At 41.8% G+C, this 24,162-nt stretch overlaps 2 protein-coding genes across 3 annotated transcripts in view; one reads left to right on the forward strand and one right to left on the reverse strand.

Moving 5' to 3' along the window:
• Nucleotides 1-6,939, forward strand: part of ATG7 (autophagy related 7) — a 153,544-nt gene extending 146,605 nt beyond the window's left edge. The window contains exon 19 of the mRNA XM_083488937.1: nucleotides 6,785-6,939. The gene's annotated coding sequence lies outside the window, so the exon portion shown is untranslated. The remainder of the gene's footprint in view (nucleotides 1-6,784) is intronic.
• The window catches only part of VGLL4 (vestigial like family member 4), a 98,916-nt gene that overhangs the window by 42,578 nt on the left and 32,176 nt on the right, over nucleotides 1-24,162 (reverse strand). The window contains exon 1 of one of the 2 annotated variants that reach the window (XM_083489047.1): nucleotides 22,495-23,125. The exons of the other annotated variant lie outside the window; for it this stretch is intronic. Within the exon in view, the coding sequence (XP_083345173.1) occupies nucleotides 22,495-22,579 (85 nt within the window). The 5' untranslated portion in view covers nucleotides 22,580-23,125. Of the gene's footprint in view, nucleotides 1-22,494; nucleotides 23,126-24,162 lie in introns of those variants that run through there. 2 annotated transcript variants of the gene reach the window in all.

Below are 24,162 nucleotides of genomic sequence, written 5' to 3' on the forward strand. Positions count from 1 at the left end.
CACCTGCAAGCACTTGTTGATGCAAAAGGTAGACCCCACCAATTCCCCCTTTCTGGTTGTGAATGAGGGAGGTATAGATGAAAACAAGTATGGCTGTTCCCAACATGCCTGGTTTACCCCCTAAGAAGCAAATTGTCACTCGCCTAAACACATACACTCTTCACTGAGGTAGTAAACTTGAATAATCTTGTGGTGTGTGTGTTTTTTTAATCCCTTTATTATAGAATAGCAGATGCAATGAAAAAGAGTTCTTGCTTACCCTGCTCCCTAACATGCTACTTTTCTGCATGCACAGACAGAACGGCATTCAGTCTTGTAAACTCCTATCTGGGATCTAAGGATTTTTCAGATGATTAATTCCACATAGTACCTCATGTTGACATGGGATTGCAAAAGTTTGCACCTTACATGATTCAGAAGTTCCTCTGTTTTCAGCTGCTTTTATTTTTCACATAGGTGCTATTTCTCAAGATGTCCCTATATTTAAATGCAGGCGGATCAAAATCTAGCCTGGCCTGTTCCTGTCCCTTTAACAGAGGTTTATTAGACAGAAATCAGCAGCTGAAACTCAACATTATCAGCTGCTAACTGCTGTAGATCAAGCAGCTGCTAATGGATCAGCTAGCTCAGGCATCGGCAAACTCAGGCCCTCCAGATGTTTTGGGACTACAACTCCCATCATCCCTAGCTAACAGGTCCAGTGGTCAGGGATGATGGGAGTTGTAGTCCCAAAACATCTGGCAGGCAGAGTTTGCCTATGCCTGAGCTAGCTGCTAGAGAGGCAAGTTGGCAGCCGTATTCATAGGTGAACCCAAACAAGGCTTCTAATACTTAGCACCAATTACTGTACTGGGATACTGGAGAACTTAAAGAAACAATACTTATGGTAACATTTTATTTCTCTATTAAGCGATGGTCATTGTACATCCACATGCTATAGGATACTTCAAAAGTGGTCAAAAGGATTAAAGCATAGACCAAGTTTCTTGAAGAAGTTGCCAGACTAACACAAGTTACAGAGAAACAATTTTAAAAACTCAACTAAGTCTCTTAGCACCCCACGCTAACCCCCAGTGACAATTGATTATTTTTCATACTTCACAAGTCAAGACTTCCAGTGTATGCTATTCCAGGGTCTATTTTTACCATGTTACATAAATATGTACCTAAATTTAAAGTGCTGGTGTAATCTTAGTGAACTATTCTTCGTTGGCATTCGGTGTTCACTGAGAGACTGACCACACTGTCATTCAGACCCTGGACTCTTTCCTGCATCACCAATAATGCTACTCACTCCCAACAGCAACAAACCCTGTTTTGCATTCCAATCTCCAGACTTTTCTGCCACAAAGGGCATTTATATTAGACAAACATATATGCAGCTATTGAACATTTTGCAGAGTTGCATTTTAATTAACAGGGAAAGAACAGCTGCCTTTGACTATAATTTATAGTATTTCTTCCCAAAGGGAACAAGGTTCACAGGACTGCTGCTCTCCCTCTCCGATGTGGAAAATGACTATCTCAAATTTGAACTTCTCGGCTTATTTGTTTTTAAAAATAATTTAGTCCCCAACTTACATTTTTGTGAAGTTTGATATAAACCATCATAAAGAAATGGGAATGTACACCTATCAAAAGAAGAAGCAGGTATTTGGAGAATCCTGATTTATCCATTTAGAAACATAAAGCAATGGTCCAGATGCTTTATGAGGCTGAGGTTTGGGGTACAGTGGTGCCTCGCAAGACGAAATTAATCCGTTCCGCGAGTCTCTTCGTCTAGCGGTTTTTTCGTCTTGCGAAGCAACCCTATTAGCGGCTTAGCGGATTAGCGCTATTAGCGGTTTAGCGGCTATTAAAGGCTTAGCGGCTTAGCTGCTAAAAGGCTATTAAAGGCTTAGCGGCTTAGAAAAAGGGGTGGGGAAGCGGAAAAAAATCTCAAGACTCGCAAGACATTTTCGTCTTGCGAAGCAAGCCCATAGGGAAATTCGTCCTGCAAAGCGCATTGAAAAACGGAAAACCCTTTTGTCTAGCGGGTTTTCCGTCTTGCGAGGCATTCGTCTTGCGGGGCACCACTGTATTTTAATGATGGAAGATTTAGAACCATCCCAAAATTACTCTTTGAGTATTGCTGTTCTTACCTAAATATATGCTGTCTACCCTACTCAGGTTAGAGTCTGAAATACTTAAAGTAAAGCTCATGAACAATTACTATTTCATGGGTTGAAATTATGATGACTGTTGAAATTATGATGACTGTATTTTATCAGTTTACCGAATAAATGTTTAATTGAACTCAACACTGTATTGCCCATTAATAACAGAATGCATTGGGAGCCCACCTTAGGGCTTAGCAAGGCTTTTCATGAACTAAGCTCAATTGTTTGCCAGTGGATATGCAGAAAAATATTATTTGAAATCATATGGATGAGGCTACTTTGAAAAAGGATTTAAACTTAGTTTATTTGTCTACATATGTACCATATACTCTGAACATGTAGATTATTTCACAGATTTTAACCTTTAATAAGAATTCATAGAGCTACATTCAAACACACTGAACACTGAAGACTAGGGTGGAAAGCAGGCTGCAATCCAAAACACACTTACTAGGGAATAAGTCCCACTGACGAAGTGTGCATGCACACGAAAGCTTATACCCAGAACAAACTTAGTTGTCTCGAAAGGTGCTACTGGACAGTTTGTTTGTTTGTTTGTTTGTTTGTTTGTTTGTTTGAACAAACAAACATAGTGTGCTTTACTTCTGAGTAAACATTCATAGGATTGCATATATAAAGGTATTCAAGCATTTTTGCACTGGAGGTTGACCAGAACCTTGGGATATTATAAAACTGAAAAAAATATCTAGCCAACATATGGATACAAAAACCTATGATTGAGCTATATACAGTGGTACCCCGGGTTAAGAACTTAATTTATTCTGGAGGTCCGTTCTTAACCTGAAACTGTTCTTATCCTGAGGTACCACTTTAGCTAATAGGACCTCCCGCTGCCGCTGCACCGCCACACGATTTCTGTTCTCATCCTGAAGCAAAGTTCTTAACCCGAGGTACTATTTCTGGGTTAGCGGAGTCTGTAACCTGAAGCATCTGTAACCCGAAACGTCTGTAACCCGAGGTACCACTGTACATCAGAAAAGGTCTGTCAACAGAGTCTTAAGAATAAGAATAATATGCAAAGTATTCCACAACAGAGGCTTATGACACATGAAATGCCCTCTGTCTTGCAGAAACAAGGTGAATTCTTAATAGTGCTTCTCTGGTTTAATGCAATGATTGAACAGAATATATGGGAAAAAGTAGTCCCTCAAGTAAGCTGGTCCCAGACTGTTGTATACTAACAGCAAGGCCAGCTAGCATATAGGTTAGCCAATGCAGATCCTCAAGCAGAGATTTTATGCTCTGTTGATAGGAAGCCTCTATCAACAGCTGGTACAAGGGAAGCCACATATGGAGCACATTGCAGTAGTCAAATGTTGAGATCACCAACTCCTAAAGCACACTGGCAAAGCTATCCCGATCCAAGAACACCTCCAGCTTTCTTAACATACAGGGTTTATATAAAGCACTTCTAGCCACAAAGGCCATTTGACCCTTTCGTGGAAAAGTTGGATCTAGGGGCATCCCCAGGCTTTGAATTTGCTCCCTGTGTGCGATCCTATGCAGATCAGGCAATCTAGCTCCTGGACACTAAACCAGCACATCACATGCAGCACATCCGTCTTACCAGGATTCAACTTGTTTATTGGCCCTCATCCAGCCCAGCACTTCATTCAACCTTCGATAAAAGTCACCAAGGCTGATTGAATCCCATAACCAGGCCTGGCTGGAAAGGGTCTAGATAACTGGTATCTTGCAGGAATGCCTATACCTGCTCCACCACAACTTTCTCTAGTACACTGCTTTAAAACAGGGTATGTGTGACTAGTCAGTAGTTGCTTTGTACAGTGGGTATATCATAGACTTCCTGAAGACTGACAACATCACTGCCTCTTTGAGGACAGTGGAGAGCACCGTCTCACCCAATGATGTGTTAACCACATGCTGAACACAACCAGTCACACCATCTCTGCTACTTTTAGTAGCCAAGAAGACGAAGGCTCAAATATGGTCAGACACATTGCTGCAAGCATGCTGTCCACGTCATCAGGCCTTATCTGCTGAAATTGATCCCACCACATCACATTAGATGTGGCACTGGAAACCTCAACAGAGACTGCAGAAACTCAGATCCTTCCTGAGTACAGCAAGTTTCTCTTCAAAGTTCAAAGCAAAATGGTCATAGAGGGTCTCCAAGGGCACTTTGTGCAGTGGAACCTCGGGTTGCGGACGTCATAACCTGCAGCGCTGCATCTGTGCACGTGCGTGATGCAATTTGACATTTCTGCACATGCGCAAGCGGAAGTAACCCTTTCCGGTACTTCCGGGTTTCCTGCGGTACGCAACCTGAAAACGTTTAACCCAAAGCGTCTGTAACCCGAGGTACCACTGTACATCCAACAAAGCAGGAGTAATCAACCTTCAGACCACAAAACGCTGCTGAACAATTACTATAGACATAATGCAGCTAGCAAAGTAAGTCTTAGGCATGATTGTGTCCTCTAGCTAGTGTGCAACCTGCTTCAGAACGAGGCTCATACCATTTATAATCTGGTCCTTGTCTGGCCTGCTTCATCATCTACAGCTCTCTACGGTATGAAGGGGCTGACTGGGTTCTACAGTCATCTCATGTGGGAGCAGCTGCCAGAAGTCCATACTTTACTTTCTCATCCATAATTAAATCACAAACAAGTGTTGTCATTATCCATTATGTTTTACAATGCCCCTTATATCCTTAAGAATATAATTTATATGATTTTTTTTATTTGCTAATTGACATAGATAAACATGTGACCTAGAATGCAGCCCTCTGTCATTGCTGCCATGAAAGTTATGAAAAAGTCTTTAGCAGGAATCGCGGGTAACTGTGCGGACTTCAGTTGATAAGATTGTTTGTTCTATCCAGCAGGGTGATAATGAAGGGTGGTGAAATATTTTTTAAAAATATGTAATTTAAGTTTGTTTGTTTTTCCAATCACAGATGTATTAGCTTGGCCCAGAAGATAAGTTAATTTGAGAAAGTTCAAGGAAAGAAAGTTCTCTGTCCCCTCTTCTCACCAGCAGCCCCTGTGCCCCATCCCACATAATTCAGACACTTTTCAGGAATTGCAGGGGGCAGAGGATGTGAAACATCTTTCCAATAACTTCCATAGGGTCCAATACAGCGCTTGTATCTTACTTTTTGCAAAGGTCTTTGGCTACATATGATCATGCATAGAAGTTAATGGGGGGGATTTCATCTTAACCTTCCCCCTTGGTTTCCCTAATTAACTATAATTCTATTTATTCTCCTTTCAAACGTATGCTACTAGAGAACGTAAGTGATAGTTATTTCAGCAGAAGTTTGTGGTAACCAACACTTTGCTATGTGGAATTTTCACCATTCTAATCATGGATCCTCATCTTGAGCAGCCCATTTTAACAATTTGTTGGCAGAGGTACTGGAGGTCCTAGGTGACTGCAAATTACACTTCATTTCTGCCAGACAGGATGATGTCAACAAATTATAGGCTCCAAGAATGTGCACCCCATATACTTATAAACATACACATAGGAGTCACTAAGTTTCTGTTAGAAACAGCCACATGACTGTATTTTCTTTTACTTATAAAGAGCAGCATGTTGACATCCAACAATTCAAATATTCATTTCCTTAAACTACTTCAAATGCAAGCAATACTCAAGGCAGCTGACACATCCCACATCAACATTCTCAGCCATTCCCAGGTATGTACTCTTACACACAAGCACACTTCAGTTTTGATTAGCAGCAATTCCCACAATCACAGTGGCTGGAGAAAGTACTACAACAATCACAAGAATTTGCTTCAGAGTACATCCAAGATTTCAAATCTGAAATGTAGAAAAAGGTGGACATTCAAAAAAAGTTGGCTTGAAAAATATATTTTGATATACTTAAACATGTTTCATAATAAGCTCTTTCTATGTTTGTTTTTCCTGCTTTGTGGCTCAAATGGAAAGCCTTTGTGCACATCAATGTGAAGAACTACACAAGGGCAAGAGTATGCATTTTTCTGTAGGACAAAGAAAATTCATACAACCCCCTCAGATAACTAGTAGAGTACAACTGGTTGCCCCAGATGGAGATGAATATCAAAAGATTTCTTCAGCCAGTTCAATGGAACCCAGATAAGCCATCACAATCCAGATGGGGATCTATATCCAAATGTGCATCTCATTAGCTCTATCAGGCTTTACCAACCTGGTGCCCAGCTGTGCTCCCTGCTGATAGTAGCTATTATCCAAAAGGTCTGGAGATGCCAAGCTGGTGAAGGTTGTAAGCTAGGTGAATGTCCATGGATTTCCCTTGCATGGTTTGGGTCACATATGCTTAATTAAACATTCCATTGAAATGTTGTATTTTGGATGCATGGGAAAGCTATTTTAGTTTCCACAGATGAGTACATTCAGAAAATTACATATACTGAATATGAGATTTCTCCATTTTGTCTTCAACACTGATCCAAACATCAATACTCTAAGAAAAATCCTGAAATTTTAAGAAAGCAAAAAATAAAAATCTGTGAACGCACAAAACTGTTCATCTAAGTATGCAATACATTAGATATGGAGTTCAAATTACTACTGCTTTCCCAGAGTCACAGCATCACTGAATCCTTGTCTTCTTTTTCTCTGTTATCCAGGAAAGCAACTTGTTTGAAACACAAGACACAGGAAAGCGAAAATGATCAAAGGCCTGTCTGTCATTGGGTGAAAATGATCAAAGCTTAATGACTGCCCTTCCACTTCAAAAGTAAATTTGTGCAAGATTATGGTTACAACATTAAAATGAGTTAGAACTTGTGCTTATAGCAACATCTTAATGTGGAATCCTGACATGTTTTTAGTGCCAAACATGAATTCCAGTTTTACAACAAGATGAAAAAGAGGTTGAAATATTGCTTAAATTAAACCTTGGTTTTACTTATGGACAGTGATGCATGCATTTAAGTGTCAGGAGCCAGAGTCAGGAGTAGGTCAGCAATAAAACACCCAGTGTCAGTGAAGTTAATTCTTTATTCAAAGGAACCAGAACAGTGCAGGCCTAGTGATCACAGCACTGCCCCAATGAGGCAGCTGCAAGGACTGGAGGTCCCTGCCTTCCCACCACTCTCTAAGGCTCCTCCCCTGGGTTCCTTCCCCAACAGCCTATGGCTCCTTCATCTTGCTTCCATTTGCTCCACCCTCTTCATTTCTCCACATATTCTGGGAGACCAGCGGGGAGGAGAGCTGGTCACAGCAGGAGGGGAAACTTCCCTGGCTTCTTCAGCAGCCTGCCTCATAGCTGCCTCTTGGGTCCCCTCCTCTTCTGCTTCTGAGCCTGGGCTGCTCTCTGCCCCAACCTCTTCCTACTCACTAAACCCTGTTGCCTCTTCAGCTTCTGGAACCTCCTCCTGAATCTGCTCACTTCTTTCTATGGGGGTTCCCCAGCTCGTGCCTCCCACCACTCCTCGGCATCTAGCAAGTCCATGACATTAGGCATGCTGCAGTAAAATGTTAAGTCACCACAACTGGCTACCCCACTCCCTCTATTCTGAAGTTGTGCAAACCTTTATGTCTGCCCAGCAGATGCAAAGCCATCTCCCTTTACTACTCTTAGCAACCAATTTAGTGGTGCCCTCCTGTGATCTGAACTCTAGTCATTAAGGGGCCACAAGGTTGTCAGAGCAATCCTAACCCTGGCAGGGAGCACTGGGGTGGAGCAGCAGATGGACCACTACATCCAAACTCTGGTTGATTATACTGGACATGATGGGGTATTTCCCCCCGCCCCCCGCTGTGCTAGCTTCCCACTGCCACAGCAGGAGTGGAAGAGCAGCTTTGTATCCAACAGGTCTATGGCTCAGCTCTGCCTCTGCCACAGCCCATTTCCAGATCCTAAGCTTGCTACTACTACACTACACTGAGCAGGTGCAGGGGAAAATAGGTTCTACAGTAGCCCCGTAACCCCACTGGCACAAGCCCAGCAGACAGACACGTTGCCCAATCCTCGCCCCCTCCAGCAGCACAGAGAAGGAAGTTACGTTTGTTATTCATGCTTTCCTACAAGTCACCCTACACAAGAACTTTTAGCCTCATTATCAGAATTACGACTCTGGCAAGAGTCTTGGCATTCCTGTTTTCAAAATTTGGAATCAAGACAGCCTGCATATTTAAGCCAAACTTGTCAAAAAAAAATTAAGGGCTTCATCAGGCTAGCTGCCGACTGGAGTGACTAATATCTCCTTTAACATTTGGTGTCCCTCGCAAACCAAATCATCAATATCAGCTTTTCACTGTCTATTAAAAACTTCGGGTTATTCTTTGAAAGGTAACCTGGTACTGTATTGTACCGCAGGCTACTTTCCCCACGTATCTGTCTTCTCCATTTAATAGTTAACAATAGGGAAATCAAAAGATGAGAAGTTTCATCATCCTCTGGAGAAATTTCTTCTAACTCTTAGAGCCCAACTCTACTAGTTCAGTCCCACTGCAGATTTTATACAAACAAATATCACCACCACTGTTCAGACTAACACTTTGGATTAAGACAGAGAGTATCTGAGAAAAGCCCAAACTATGACTAGACCCTTGAAACCAGGAATGGATTGTGGTCTAAACAGAACAGACTGTTGCATTATGGGAAGGGGCCAGGATGAATTTACTTTCTTCTGTGCTATTATGATAATGTCTCTCAGGGGAAGAAAGTACAAACCCACTCCTTTCCAGGAATAGTCCAGTCATAAGAAATTGCCATGAGAGTGGAAATGAAATGGTAAAACCTGGGTTTCATAATTAACCATTTCATTTATTGCTGACTGCTTTAAAAAAAGAAGCTGCCGATTGGGAGGAATGGAGAATAAATTCTAAAGCAAATTATCACTCAGGCCATCCAGAGAAAGAGGCAAATGGTGGTGTTGCATCTCAACATGCTTCTGAACGAGACAGCAAACTGCTGTGTGTGAGAGACCTTTTCTAAAAAGCACATTTGGATTCCATGTTGCATCTGTTCCCACAGGACAGGACATCTCAGTTACAGAACTCCATCATGAGGGAAAGAAGCACTTGAAATGAGGGAAACCTCGAAAACCCCTTGCAGAGGAAGTGAAATATATACTACCATTTTAAGGGAGAAGTGTGTGCTTGTGGAAGTTTCCATTTACACTTGGAGTCAAAAGCATGACAGTTGAAATGCAGCTGCATAGAGAAGGCATCCCCAAACTCAGCCCTCCAGCTGTTTTGGGACTACAACTCCCATCATCCCTAGCTAACAGGACCAGTGGTTAGGGATGATGGGAATTGTAGTCCCAAAACAGCTGGAGGGCCAAGTTTGGGGGTGCCTGGGATAGAGAAATATTTGTTGATATCAATGGCTCATCACATAGTTGCAATAAACTGCAAAGAAAAGCAAAGAATTTAGACCGTAAGGTGGGTTGCTAGAATGGAATAGGGAGTTCTTCCATATAGTTGCAGTTTCAAGTAGCTCTTATAGCTGTGGCTGGATGTGTGAAACTGGGTGAAAGGCTCCTCTGAGTTTATAGAGTTGACCACATCCAACATTATTGACCATAAAGTTAGTTTTTGTGACAACAATGCAAATCTAGAGCCAAATAAATAAATAAAATGTTAGCTTTCGTCTGCAAGGGAGTCTTTTGAAAGTTGAGGGAAACTAACACTGCTAGAAGCTGCAGCTGGTTATAGCATAAACAACCAAGGTACTGTATTGAGGGCCTCAATTCAAACCAAGTTACTGTTTCTCCTTTCTGTGCTGACTTTCCTTTAACAAAAATTATTGTTAAAAGTTGCTTCAGGCTGTTTTATGGGAAGCTATACAAAAATGAAATAAATAAACTAATATGAAAAATGAAGAGAGGTGGATCATAGCAAATGTTCACTTCATTGTTAATGCAGAGGGCAGGATCACACAATTATACTGACAAATGCATGTGCAAGAAAATAAATTGATAAATTTGTAAGGATAAGTGGAAAATCAGTTTCGGAACTGAAGACACAAGAAGACATGCTGTTGGATTCTCCTACAGGCTAGACCTACTCAGAATGTCGCATGACGAAAAGCAAAATACTATGGATAATATGAATGGTAAAAATATACGACAATGGTGGGGATTTTTTTAAAGCATTACATAAAACTCAAAAAGGCACAGCTCCCTAAGTGACTCAGAGCAGAGGAAAAACTAAAAAACCACTCTGAAAGTCCCTAAAAGTTTCATGCATGATACTAGAAAAATTCAGAGGCTGACTGATGGCCAATTACTTGGTCCTATCTGCAGTGCTACACCAAGGCAGTGCTTGAAAATGCTCCTTACACAGCATGCCCTTCTGTCATGTGCCTGAATTTATCTGGCACCAGGTTACTTACAAAATGGAATGATCAGTATCCTATCACATGCTTCGGTCATCAAATGTGACAACTTTCATCCTTGTTCTTCACCAGATAATCCCCCAAAATATGATCCATATGAACAAGGAACAGGAAGCAGTTTCTTGGAACAGAGAACCATTGCAAAGTATGGAGCAGACAGAGGGCGAGTATAGCTCCAGCAGCTCTCAGAAAGGAAAGGGTAAGCTTCCTTAAGCAAACAAACCCTTCCCTGCCCCCAGCCTCACAGTACAAACTAGGCAAAGTCTCCTCTAATGTTCCAGATGATGCTGTTTTCCTGTGGCTATTGAAAACTGATTTAGCATAACTACCCCAGTGAAGCAGATGGGATTGAATGATAAAGCTCAAGGTGCAGTGAGGGGATGCAGCTGCGAGCTGAAACAATCCCTGATGAAATTGTGTTGCTGTAGTTGCGCAGGAGTGTGGGGAGAAGAGAAACAGAAAAGATGTAAGATACAGCCTCTCCCTTCTTACTATATAAAGATGCATGTAAATAAAATCAGGTATAAAAAAATAAACTTTTAAATAGTTTATGCTTTGGCTAAGGTTCATTAAACCAGCTAATGATTTTGTGTCAACTATTTTGGCTAACTTTTCTCCTTTTTTAAACCCATTACTTACACCAGGGTGGCCAGCATGTCCTACAGAATTCGCTGCATTCACATTCCAATCACCTCTGGCCACTAGTCAATTGGCTGAGTCTGATTGGAGTAGAAATTCAACAACATCCAGTGGGCACCACATTGACTACCCCTGAACTATGCAGCAAATGAGTATGAACAAGCTACAGGAAAGTGGCCCAACCTAATAACCAAATTTTGAACTCTTTGGAGAAATAAATGGTCCTCATATGCAATTAGAATGGTTACTGGGGAAAAGTAAAGCCCAACAGGAAATCTGAAGGAAGCTTGTTCTCTTATCAGGATTTTACATCAACCAATACTGGGCAAATCTGTCAAGAGGCATCAGAAAATATGGCCAGGATTCAAACATTCACTTCCCATGATCACTAAGAGAGAGAACATCCCTTCCCACCCTGGTGGAATGTGAATCTAGGAGTGACAAGATGAGGACAAGGATGAGGGCTCGTGTGTCACCTGAGTAGTGGTGGAGGGAAATATTTCTCTTCACTCCTGCAATTGTGCTGAGATAAGAGTGGCCGCAAATCCCAGCATGATTTCAAGGATTAAAATATTCCCTCTCTAAAGGACAGGAGTGGCAGAAGCAGTCACACAAGCAAAGGAAGAATAGGGTCGGGAAGAGAAGCATCTTTTAGCCATTGGTTGGCATTGGTGCCCCAACCAGCTAGCTGGTGAAAGGTCCTATTTTTAGATAGATGTGCAAATGTTTGGTATAATTTCAGTGTAAGTTTGCATCTAGAATCAGGATTCTTGATGTACTAATGTTTCACTTGTGGGAACTAGCGACTGGCTGGCCACGAGTAACCTTGCAGTTTCTTCTAAACCCACTCTATCTTTCTGCATATCATCACTGACACCACACTGGCACAGCAGCCTTTTCTGAGCTTTTATTTGCTGGCGCAGCCAACTCAGAATTTTTCACACTGTGGTGCTATACATTTTGACTACCATTTGTGCAAGAAAAATCAATGATCAAATCACCAGGGCCATATCCAGTGCTACAGCTCCGCAATGCCGCAACAGGCTTCTATAAGCACATCAGAGCTTCCACTTCCTCTCTTGTCCCCCATGTGGCCTCAAAATCAGCTCGAGGGCTGGGAGACCCTCCCAAGCAGATTTTGGTGCTGCAGAGGGAAGGAGCAGGAAATGGAAGTCCTGTTACACCAGCAAAACTATGCACCTGGAGCCATAGCTGTCAACTTTCAGATTTGAAAATAAGGGATCAGCAGCCTCACCTGTCCCGGGGACACTCTACGGGATATCTAACAATCCGGTATAGCAGCGGGAAGCAGCGGGAAACAGTGCTGGAATACGGGAATTTCCCGCAAAAAAGGGGAAGGTTGACAGCTACGCCTGGAGCATGAAAAACAAACTCCTGTTCTCAGACGACGCACTAAAAAACCCAGATCATTCTGAAAAGCAAAATGTCAGGACATTTCTAATAAAAATGAAAAATGAAAGTGGACTAGAGTACCAGTGGTCAAGATGCAAATTGCTGTTGTGAACATTTAACTTTTCATATTTTGAGACTGGCCCACTTGCATTCAAATGATTTTTTAGAGAACTATGAATGTCCCACCACCCATTACAAGCATTTGACAATAGGCAGGAAACAGGTGTGGGGTGAAAACCCAAAATGCATTTGGTTATAGCTACTTTCAGGAGTCCTGTTTGTAGGTTTCAACAAAAAGGTTAAGATTTTTCTTTCTTTTCTTTTCTTTTTTAGTTTTCAGATTTTTCAAAAACAGGGTTGCCGTGGTTAGAACTTTGCCTGATGCCACTTTTGTTCTCTCTTTTTTGTGTTGCAGCCTAGTGTCTAGACTCAAAACAGTGAGAAGTTCTCTCTAACTCCAGCCTGTGGTTTCAGTGTGTTCAGCATGAAAACTGTGCATGTCAGCATTCTTCTAGCTGGCTCCATGTGATTTAATTTAAGCCAACCACAGAATGACTGTGCTAGCTTTCTAAGATGCCACAGCATGCAAGCTGGGGGTGGGGTGGAGGACTGAACAGAAGCAATGCACACCAGATGTTAGAACAGAACATCTAAAATTATTTATCCAGATTTAGCATACAAGAAAGAATCTTCCTTCCATGCTAAAAATATTTGCATTTAATCCAAGAAACAAGCATGCTTAAACTCAGTTTGTAGAAACCATACTGCATCTCTTTCTCCTCATCCCTTTGTTACAAAATGCTGTATTCTAGATGGGAATTCCTGCTTTTCAATGGGACATTTTTTCCTGCACAACTAGAAATTATTTGCTTCCTCCTACTTTATATTATTATACTCACTTGACTGAACTCAATTTCCAGGCCAGGGACAAGCAAAGAAATTTAAAAGATCCAAAGAAATCACATTTATTTCCTGTGAATGCACATGCTCCCTTTGGTATAATGCAGTGGTAGGAAAATTCTGGGCCATGGGCCTAATCGTAGAATTCTGGAGCTGGAAGGAACCTACAAGGGTCATCTAGCCCAACCCCTAGCCAGGCCATTTGGGGCAAACCACAGTTACCTCTCCTGCTCATGGCATCATCTATGGTGTCAGGCATGGTCAAGTTCAAGCCACAGCTGCAAAGGAAAAATCTCCTTTGCAACCAAGCCATATCTACAAAGGAAGAAAGGCACTGACAGTCTAATTTAAGTGCCCAAAGTTTATTTTTTCAAAAACCTACCATTTACCTAGGAAAATATAATAGCGGCTTATTATTCACATTTAGCCAGCCACTGTAGTCCTCATGTAACGGTATTTGTTCACCATTTCAGAAGCCCACTGTACTTCCTCCTACCCTAACTCTAGCATTACTTCCAAGCAGGGGGGTGGGAGAGTCTCCTTCCTGCTTCCATCCTACCAACAACCCACTTCCCTGATAGCTGCAACCCAATGAAAAAATCAATTGACTGAAACACTTGATAAAAGCATGAACTTGATCAGAGTCGCACAGTGCTGAGCCAACCACTCCCAGTTCATTCCAATGATACCTATAACGGTGAAGTATCTGCTCAGCTACCACAAATGTCTCACTCAAAGTATGATTTAAATCCACACCCCAAATGTAGCCAATAAACAGATGGGTGGTACCTGCCAAACCCCATTTGGCCCAGCCACATCTTTATCTGTCCCACACCCTATGTTGTAGATGGACCAATTGGGGAGGTCCGGTAGGCCTAATTATGCCCACACGCTGGAGGTTCTTCAATAAGGCGCCGGTATCACGGATCTGCTTATCAGGTTAGCAGACTGCATTGCTCTCTTCCCAAGTGAATTGGTTAATAATAATAATTATTATTATTATTATTATTCATACCCTGCCCATCTGGCTGGGTTTCCCCAGCCACTCTGGGAGCCTTCCAACAGAATATTAAAATACAATAGTCTATTAAACATTAAAAGCTTCCCTATACTATGGCCGCTTCTGCTATTTGCATACGATCAAGTTCACGTTTCCTAATTAAAATGGATGTGGCACTTTGTGCAACAAAATAAGACTTTTGCAGTAAGGAAAATGTGTGAGATAACAGCTGTTTGCCACACCATCATATAACTTCCCTGCAAACAAATTGGAATGAGTAAGCAGTGGGTGTCATACAATGTCCCCTCAAACTGTGCAAACCAATCAAGATGAATACTCAATAAAACAAGTTGTCAGAAAGAAGACTTCATTTCAAGGCAACACAGTTAACTAGTTACACTCTTTCACTTGCATTAACAAATCTGAGTTCCTTACTGGACTTATAGTATGCACAATGGCTTTCACCTGCAAAAATCAAATATGTAATATAAGGATCAATGAAGAAGAAAAATGAAATTGCACTCTGTGTTACATTTTGTGCACCTTTGACTGCAACCATGGTCTTGATGCTCTAAATACAGCACCCAAACATGTCCATGTACCCCTAACAATTACCTTCTGGGCTTTTACTGAAAGAGGGGAAAAAACAAAGGGTCTCTTATCAAGCAATAACAACATTCAGGATTACAATACACAAAGGGGCAAAGGCTAACAGGTGTTAAAAATTAAATAGACAGAACTTCCCTTAATTCTCAATGTATGTGATGCAATTACTGTAAACTTATTTTCACAAAATAAGCTCCTTACCATTATCTGTAAATATTTATGCATAGTCTGTAGCTGACAGTTTGGGCTAAGAGTTTGCTCATTTTCTTGTGACATTCTCTACATGAAGCATATTCCCTTCTGACACCCAATCAGAAGCAAGAAGCTCTATCTATTTTGATCTTTCAAAACAGAATCAGCATAAGACCATTGTCATGCAAAGGAGGCTTAAAAATAAATAAAGCAATACTGCTTTTGTATTCATAGTGTAGTTGCCACACTGGATATGATGTAGTAAGCTTACAGGTGCTATGCAAAGTAGGTTCTGCAGGATACAGCACATCCTTTGAACTTGTGAGGAATTTAAGTGCTGTCAAAGGTCTCCAAAGTTCCTGGATTTGCATACAAAGAAGCTAAGCACTGTTAAAAAATTTGACTTGCAACTTAGCAGGACACAAGCAAATTGTGTCTGAAAGTAAATTGTACATTAATGCAAAACTGAAGTTTGCAGTGTTAACTCTCAGGTTCAGCTTTTGATATTGTATATCTATATACTAGGCAGTTTGAGAAGAGAGAGACAAAATGGGTTTGCCTTCTGCCACACTGCTAAACATTACTTGCAGTCAATTCATGCTTTGTTGTTACAGAAAGTAAGTGAAGTAATTATGTAATATGCAACTAAGTAATGTACTGTACGCTGTCATGTAGAAATGGGAGGGGGAAAAGTGGTCCTAGTCCTCACATATGGGTCTAATTTCCTTTGTTTTAACATTCAGTCTTCCCTACCGTCCATATAAGATGTAGAAGCAAGACTATTCTCTGCAACTGATGGCATTTTGTTATTTCTTACCCAAGAATACCACAATACCAACAAAAAGCAAAAATATTACAGAATAAGAGGAAGAGGATCCACCATCACCACAGAGGCATCTGCACACTTCATAAGGGCAGCCCAATAGCACATTCTCACATTTTGAGAATTTTGCCTCACCTACGGGCCACAGAAGAGGCTTCAGCCACATTCATTCTTCTTCCACAGGTTCACATAAAAGAAGTTTTAGGCTATGGCACAAAATCTAGGAAACATGCAGAGATCACCTCCAGGCTAAAGCTGAGGTATTGTCTGAAGAAGTGGGAGGAAGAACCTGATTGTTCATGAAGCCATATTTTTCAGGTCACAACAACCACACGAATTGCAGCAATGGTGTGGCCAGCGTTCACACAGAAAATCTGGTTCTCACAATAATCATTCACTATGCACTCCACACATTCCCCAAACGCCCACATGGGGCCTATATTTGTTTGAACGGGGCCCTAGTATTGATGCAAAATGTCAAGGCTCCCAAAACTTGCTATCTCATCTCATAGTAGGGCTTCTTACTCAGGATGTAAAATTTGTAAGCATCCTTATTGTATGCAACAGGCTCATCGGAATTTACACACCGACACTAGACATTCTTGGCAGACACCAGCAAAAAGCATAGCCATGCAAAAGTAGTTCTAGTAGCTTCCCTATTGGGACTGTAACATAGAAGTGGCAGCCTTAAGAAATTAAAAGGAAGTTTCCAGTGCGGCATAAATCCAGAGTCAAACTACAAGCACATCACTTAGTGCCTGTTATTCCATATGCAATGCCACAGCAAGATTTGCATCTTTACCCCAGTGAGTAGCCAAATTCTGTACAAGTTTGCTGGTTCTTAAATATACGTGACTATCAGGCATAAAATTTATAGATGCCCAGATGAATAGAAAAAAATACTATTTTCTGTTCATAAACAGATTGCACCACTTTTGTCTCCACAGCTTGCCTTACATTTCCATATCCACACCTGCCATTATCATCATCAATTCAATTACCTACCAATTCCAACACTATCCTGGTATACTCTAACACTGACCTACAAAAAGCAGAAGATGAACTAGGCCAGGGGTCTACAACCCGCGGCTCCGGAGCCGCATGTGGCTCTTTTACACCTTTGCCGCGGCTCCGGGGCGGATACTAGCGAGGGGAGGAGGCGCATTGTGCGCCCCGACACTCCCCACTGTGGCGGGCGCTGTACTGGCTGTGACGTCGCATGGGGGTGGTGCGTGCGTTAGTCACGCACCGTCCCGACGTCACCTTCCCGCCCGCTGTCAGATCGCGGCTCCAGAGATATATTTGTTTTAAATGTCGCAATGGTTTTGCGGCTCCCAGGTTTTTTTTCCTTCGGAAACGGGTCCAAGTGGCTCTTTTTGTCTTAAAGGTTGCAGACCCCTGAACTAGGCAACTGACTGATCCACACCAATTCAAGATCAGATAGTTGACCTCCAAGCCCAAACTGAGTAAATTTGTTCTACTTCCTGTAGGGCAGAGATTTCCAACATGTAGAACGGGATCTACTGTTAGATCCCCGGGAGGTTTTGGTAAATCATGGTCAATTGTTGGGTCCCTTTCCTTAGCATACATAAAATAGAATCCGGCCCTGCCCCATCGCTCTGCCCTCCATTGTTGCCGAATGGAAGATGGAGTTTACTCAGTGATGCTGAATGGAAGATGGAGTTTACTCAGTGATGCTGAATGGAAGATGGAGTTTACTCAGTGATGCTGTTTGTTCCCCCAGCTATCTGTTAGTGAGTGGCTGATTCCCTTTCTCCCTTGAGTTTAGGCTTGAATTATCAAAAACCGGGCCTTTCACCCATAAAAAAAGCTCAAGAGCTTTGACTTGAACCCACCCCCCAAAAGGAGGTAGATCACTGTCTCTTGGGAGTCTCTTGGGAGCTGGCCACCCCTGCTGTAGGGCAATCCCATGGCTCATTGGTTACCCCAGTGAAGTTACCGTAGTTCATTCTTATTATCTTAATCTGAACTATGTCAAATAAATTAAGATGAGCTGTACTTTACCCCTCTGCAGCTTCAATATTTTTTTTAATGGCACACTTTAACCAATAATAGTGATTTATTCTCCTCTTGCCTCTACCCCAATAAGCTTGTGCACTGTTGGCAAATTATTCTCTGTCTACCTTCTACCTCCTCTGTCCATCTTGTCCATTCAGACTGCACATTTTTGAGGCAGTGACTACGTTGTATTCCTTTTTCCACATATTATCTGGGTCAGAGCTCAGCTGAAACTTGTGGACTCCATTATAACAATAATGCAATGAAACAAAATGGTGCCTTGTATATTTTCCTTAACTTGAAAATGCATCTGAATACTTCCCTCACTCCAACCTTCTTCAGAAAGGAAGGCCTAATTAGATGGGAAAGCAGTTTCTAAATTGCCAGTTGTTTTTGTTTGTGTAACTTCATACTTCCTCGCTACATTGGGCCACAAGAGCGTGACACAATGGGCAAAGAGACTAAGAGTGACCCTGTCTGTCTGTCAACACCACTGCACACTTCTGAATGAACTTTCTAATCCAGTTCCAACTTCTGCTTCACACAAACCTGCCAACATTCACCCGACTCAAATCACAGCTATGCAGAAGCGGTGTCTTCCTGTTAAGTAAAAAACATCCCCCCACAGGAAGCACACATTCCCATCAACAAGACCACCAGGTTATCAGCATTATTTTGTCACCAGTGTTGTTGAAGCCAGATTCCCACACAAGCCGCAGACAGAGGAATCCAGGTTATGATTAAGCAGAAAATCTGTGCAGGGACATCAAAGTCATAAATATGGAAGAAAATGCACTGCTTTTTACAGTACATTTTATAGAATATAATTTGCATTTGGGGACAATTCATAAACAGCATAAATGAATTATACTTGTTTGAGTCATCTGAATATTTTAGATGCAAATGATGCAAATTCAGTGTGGAGAGCCCACTACTGAAGATGGCCTCTTTAAAAATGTTTCTAATGATCCATAATTTCAAGAGATGCACTGAGCGACATGGCTGCAAATGCCACATCAATTTTAAAGAATGTCTCTGGACCCCAATGTAGGATCCAGAGACATTTTGGGAGCTATAGCAACCTCACCAGGTGCTTCCTACCAGAGTGCTGGGTTGTGTGCCATTGCTCATCTCCACTGCTGCTGGATGTGTACTGCCACCCATCCTCCTACCATGTGTTAAACTCATGGGGCCCACCAGGGTGGCAGCCACAAGTGCAGCACTGTTGTGGTGCCACTCAAACATGGTGCTGATCCTGCAACTATGCGCATTATAACCACATGCTTTGAAGTACTCCAAGATTAATGTGTGCCCCCTTCTCCACTGATTGCATTTTACTATGTACAGTAATACCTATGGCATCAAATGTGGTCCATTCATTCATCTTGCAACAGCCTTGCAGCAAGGAGGCAACCAGGCTGCTGTTTGCTCTCCATTTTCAAAATCTAACAATATGTCTGTGTACTGAGAAAGGGAAGGGATTTTCACACAGTTAACTGGCAGAAGTTGAAGGGAAGACCCAATACAAGCAGTTCATAATATAGGCAAAGGCATGGGTGTGAGATGGAAAACACAGGGGCAGTCATCCAGCAAACAATTCCAAAAAGAGAAGAATGAAAGGACAAGGACGACAGAGATTCATATCACTGATCATCACCATTCACCTCTTAACCACTATCCAGTGGTGCACAACTACCTTCCATTTGGCAATCATTATTAGACAGAAGTGCCTGGCATGCTCTGGTCCATGGGGTCACGAAGAGTTGTACACAACTAAACAACAATAACGTTACCAATTTAATGGTAGATGAAGAGGATGGGTGGGAACAGAATCACATTTCCCCGACAATCTATTCTTCCTTAAGTGCTGGGGAACTGCAATATCCCTTACAAGGAAGTACTACCTCAGGAGAGACCACTTCAAATGAACAAATGCACATTTGTGGCATAAAAAAACAGAGATTTGGAAAGCCCCTTCTAATTTTATAGATCATGGTCATATAAGTGGGTTATGCAGATGGATATGATTCACTTCCATAACACTTTCATGTACTTTATGTACAGAAATTTATTTCCTGAAAGGAAGACCATGTTCAGTGAAGCCATGTGGTGATATTCTGAAATCTCCATCGCTCCCCTTTCTAGATACAGCAATCCTCTCTTGGAGAAGGAACCATCCTAGAAAGATGCAGAGAAGGCCCTATTCTGAAAAGTTTATGTTTTGATAGTAACAATAATTCAAGAGAGAGGGTTTATATTCCTCCTCAGAGAAAATTCTACTCTTTGTTTACACTTCACTAACCTCTCAAAAAGGACAGCAAAGGCATTACATAGCATGGGGGGGGGGTTGTTTGCATGCAAATATCCATAAGAACATCACCAAAGTTAACACATTTGCTTCAGGAATTTCCCCAATTCTATTGTCATGTAAAACTTGCAGCTGCAAAGTGCTTTCCTCAAGGAATGTTTAAGTTCTGTTAGAATTCTAAAAAATCCAAAATGGAGATAACAACACAAACTGTATCTCCAACAAAATTTATCTCCAATGATGCTCTGTAAGCAAAAATGAGCTAGTTATAATTGAATACACTCAGTCCAAACCAATAATCCCCTTCACCCCAAAAGGACATAGTTACTCACACATTTACTAAAATCAGTGAGATTTAAAAGTGCCTAGATTGTGCCCAAGACAATCATCACTGCTTATACCGATCTACAATAGCAAGATTATGGTAGTTACATGGAAGATTTTTAAATATTCACCATACATTTGACATGAGATCATGTTCATAAATTTTAAAACACAAGAATATGAATGCCCAGTTATAAAATCTTTCCAGGTTTTGTTCTCCATTTTATTTTGTCCATACACATTTTAACTTTAGCATTAAAAATAATGAAAAAGAGGAAAGCAGCAAATATTAAACATAACAGCATATTAGACTCATGTCAACAAAGGGCCTCTTTAAAACAGTTCAACTACTACCAGCAAAAAAAGTCTGGAGGAAGTTCAGAAACATGTGAGAAGGTAAGGGAGCTCTGAAAACACTGAAGATAAGGGACTGAGCCATCACACTGATCTCTTCTTCCAAATGTATAATAAACATTGAAATTTAATATTTTCACATTTAAAATCATGAGGTAGCAGACCCCTTGTAGTAATCATTACCCTCCTCAGTAACTCAGTTTCAGCTGACCTGCTTCCAACATGAACAGACTGACAAGGCCTTGTTTGTTTACCCCCCCCCCCTCCCAATCCCCAAACTTAACAGGTTTGCATTTAGGTATCATTTACTGGCCAGCGTAATAAAAGCCACTCTCTTTAACAAGCATGGAAATTTTTCCAACTGAAAATCTGGAAGGAGTATTGGGGGGGAAGCGATTTGTGCAATGTTTGTGTGTGTGGCAACAGAAAAACAGCCCTCCTGCCAAGTACAATTAGCTCAGTGGTGCCTTTCTTTCCTCGCTTAAAAACTAAGCCATTACAGCCTGTTCAAACTGCACGTAGGTTAAAAACTCAGCTAGTTAAAAAAAGCAGCGAAATTCTACCACTCCTGTGGTCAGGATCCATACGGTGGGGCGACGGGACATTACTGCAAAACTTGGTAACAAACAATTCTCTGTCAGGAAACGAGCAAACATGAGGGTGGGGAGCGGGGGGGGGGGGAGAGAGAGAATCCACCCAGAAGATGACGGCCATGGAGTTGTGTTTCCTAGCGGCTGTGTGCATTTCTTTCTGCTACAGGCAGGCTTGCTTGAGGTGGTTCTTGAGGGAGGAGATGTGGGATTGTGGAGGGGAAGGGAAGGGGAGGCAGCCCTCTGTGTGTCAGAGCTTTCTCAGAGCTGTACAGGAAATGAGAAGTCAAACAAAGGGGCACTCTGTATTCTGTACTACAGGCACCCTTCCATCCCCGGAGCAGAGTAGTAAAAACTCTCCCATTGTGCCCTAAAGACAGTAGGCGACCCGAGAGAGAGAGAGAGAGAGAGAGAGAGAGAGAGAGAGAGAGAGAAAACACACGTACACAACATGCCAACTTGCCATCCAGTCATTGTCACGCTACTACCCCCTTACACTCCCGTGTGGAAGGAAAAGAGCGCACAAACAACATTTATTTTCGAGTGGGGGGTGGACATCTGCACACAGGAAAGCTTTCAAAACGGCGAGACAGGCGTTAAACAATAGTTCCGTCAAGCAAACTACTTCCAAGTGATCAATGTCTCCCGGACAAAACACAAAACGGCTGGCTTTAAAATGGGGGGGGGCGGGGAGAAAGAGAGAGATAGAAATCAGCATTTCCACGCAGAAAAGGCAGGCCACTGCCCAAATCAAGCAAGCAAAAGAGATCAGCACAAACTTACAAAGACATAACGCCGGAGCGCGGCGGGAATCTTAAGTTACCTTCATATTGGCGGAGAATGCCAATATTGTTGTTCATCTTGTCCAAGTACTGGTAGTTCAACAGGTCCATCTTCATAAATAGCATTGAGTGGGCTAGCAAAGAAGACCAGCTTGCTTGCTTCCGCCCTGAACACCCCCCAAAAAAATCAGCGACAAAAACACGGGGGAAATGCTGTTGCGAGTAGCTCCTGGCTCTTTCCCGAGTTCCACAAGCTCAAGGCCCAGCCTCCGACTAATCAAAACAAAGTATATTTAAAAAAACACACAACCGAGTTTTTTTTTTTTTAAAAAAAAAGGGAAGGCAAAGGTGGGGAAATCCCCCTCAAAGGCTTCAGAAACGAAGACAGAGTTTGAAATGTATTGTGTCCAATTGCAATTAAAAATTGCTTACAGATCTGACGCCAAATTTCGGGCGGGGGAGGGGGAAACTGGAATGGCAAAGACTTCCTAGGACAAAGACATGCTAATTCTCCTCACAGCCCGCTGCAAGTTAACTGCACTGACATGCAGGCTATGCTTGGTATGACTCCTATGTAAACTAGCTTCCTCTTTCTAGCAGACGGAGATGACTGAGCATGCTCAGTGAATCCCTGGAGCTCTTCAAATGTCAGGGATATTTTCTGCACAAGATCAGTCTCTAAATGTATTGAGTGTTTGAAGGCAAGACAGGGAAGGAGGAGGAGCTGAAGACTGCACAGAAGTGGCCATGTCAGATTCTGCCCTTACTGGAAGCAGAGTTGCCGCTGCACAATTGAAAAAGAAATAAGCAGCAGCTCTTGTTTAGAGCGCTAGCTAGATACACACGCAACTCCCCCCCCCCAAAGGAGTTTTGAAATGGCTGGAGCAGAAGCCAAACGCCTCTTTTAATTTTCTCACTGTTTCAGTTTAGTTGTGCTTATAAGCTTTTTGCAACTCCAAATTAATCTCCCTTCAACTATGAAAACACACTGTTTTTTTAAAAAAATGTTATGTCTTTGTTACCATTAGATAAGCTGCCACCTGCACTTGAGCCAGAAACACATCAAGAGTCATAGAAACTTGTAAAAAAAAATTTTTTTTTAGTTACAAAGGGTATATTTTAGTATCTAAGGGTTTTACTATTTGATCGTTCTCCGCCTTGAAAGAAACAAAAGGGATTTCTCTCTCCACTGCTCTTATTTCAGGATGTGGTTTGTTTTCCTACACTCCAAACCTTGAACCTAAACTTTCCTAGTTGTTTATACAGATGCAAGTGCATCATCCATAACCAGTCATTATATAAATCCTGAGCCAATAAAATTCTATCTTGCTTGCTTCCTCCATAGCAGATCAATGCCTTAAAACTTCCTCCATAGCAGATCAATGCCTTAAAACTAAAATTGGGGTTGGAGGGCAGGGTGGAGCCAGGCAGTAAGATATCCAATACTTTGACAACAGTATCCTATGTATTTCTTCGTCAAGTACAATTTAAAATTATTTTAAGGAGCTGAAGGTTGCAATCCTAAGCATATTTGCCAGGATTTAATGGGACATTTTGAAGGATCACTTTGGAAAAGAGAATTAAATACCAAGCTTCTACTGAGGCTGCCACTTATCACGCTTACGCCTACATTTTACAAGTCAAATTTCTTCATTTGATACACGTTCAAAGAGAATGTCACTGTAATCCAAAGCAGTTTAAATGCCTCT

The sequence above is a fragment of the Podarcis liolepis genome (assembly GCF_965112155.1).
Source record: "Podarcis liolepis genome assembly, chromosome: 2".
Taxonomy (NCBI): Eukaryota; Metazoa; Chordata; class Lepidosauria; order Squamata; family Lacertidae; genus Podarcis; species Podarcis liolepis.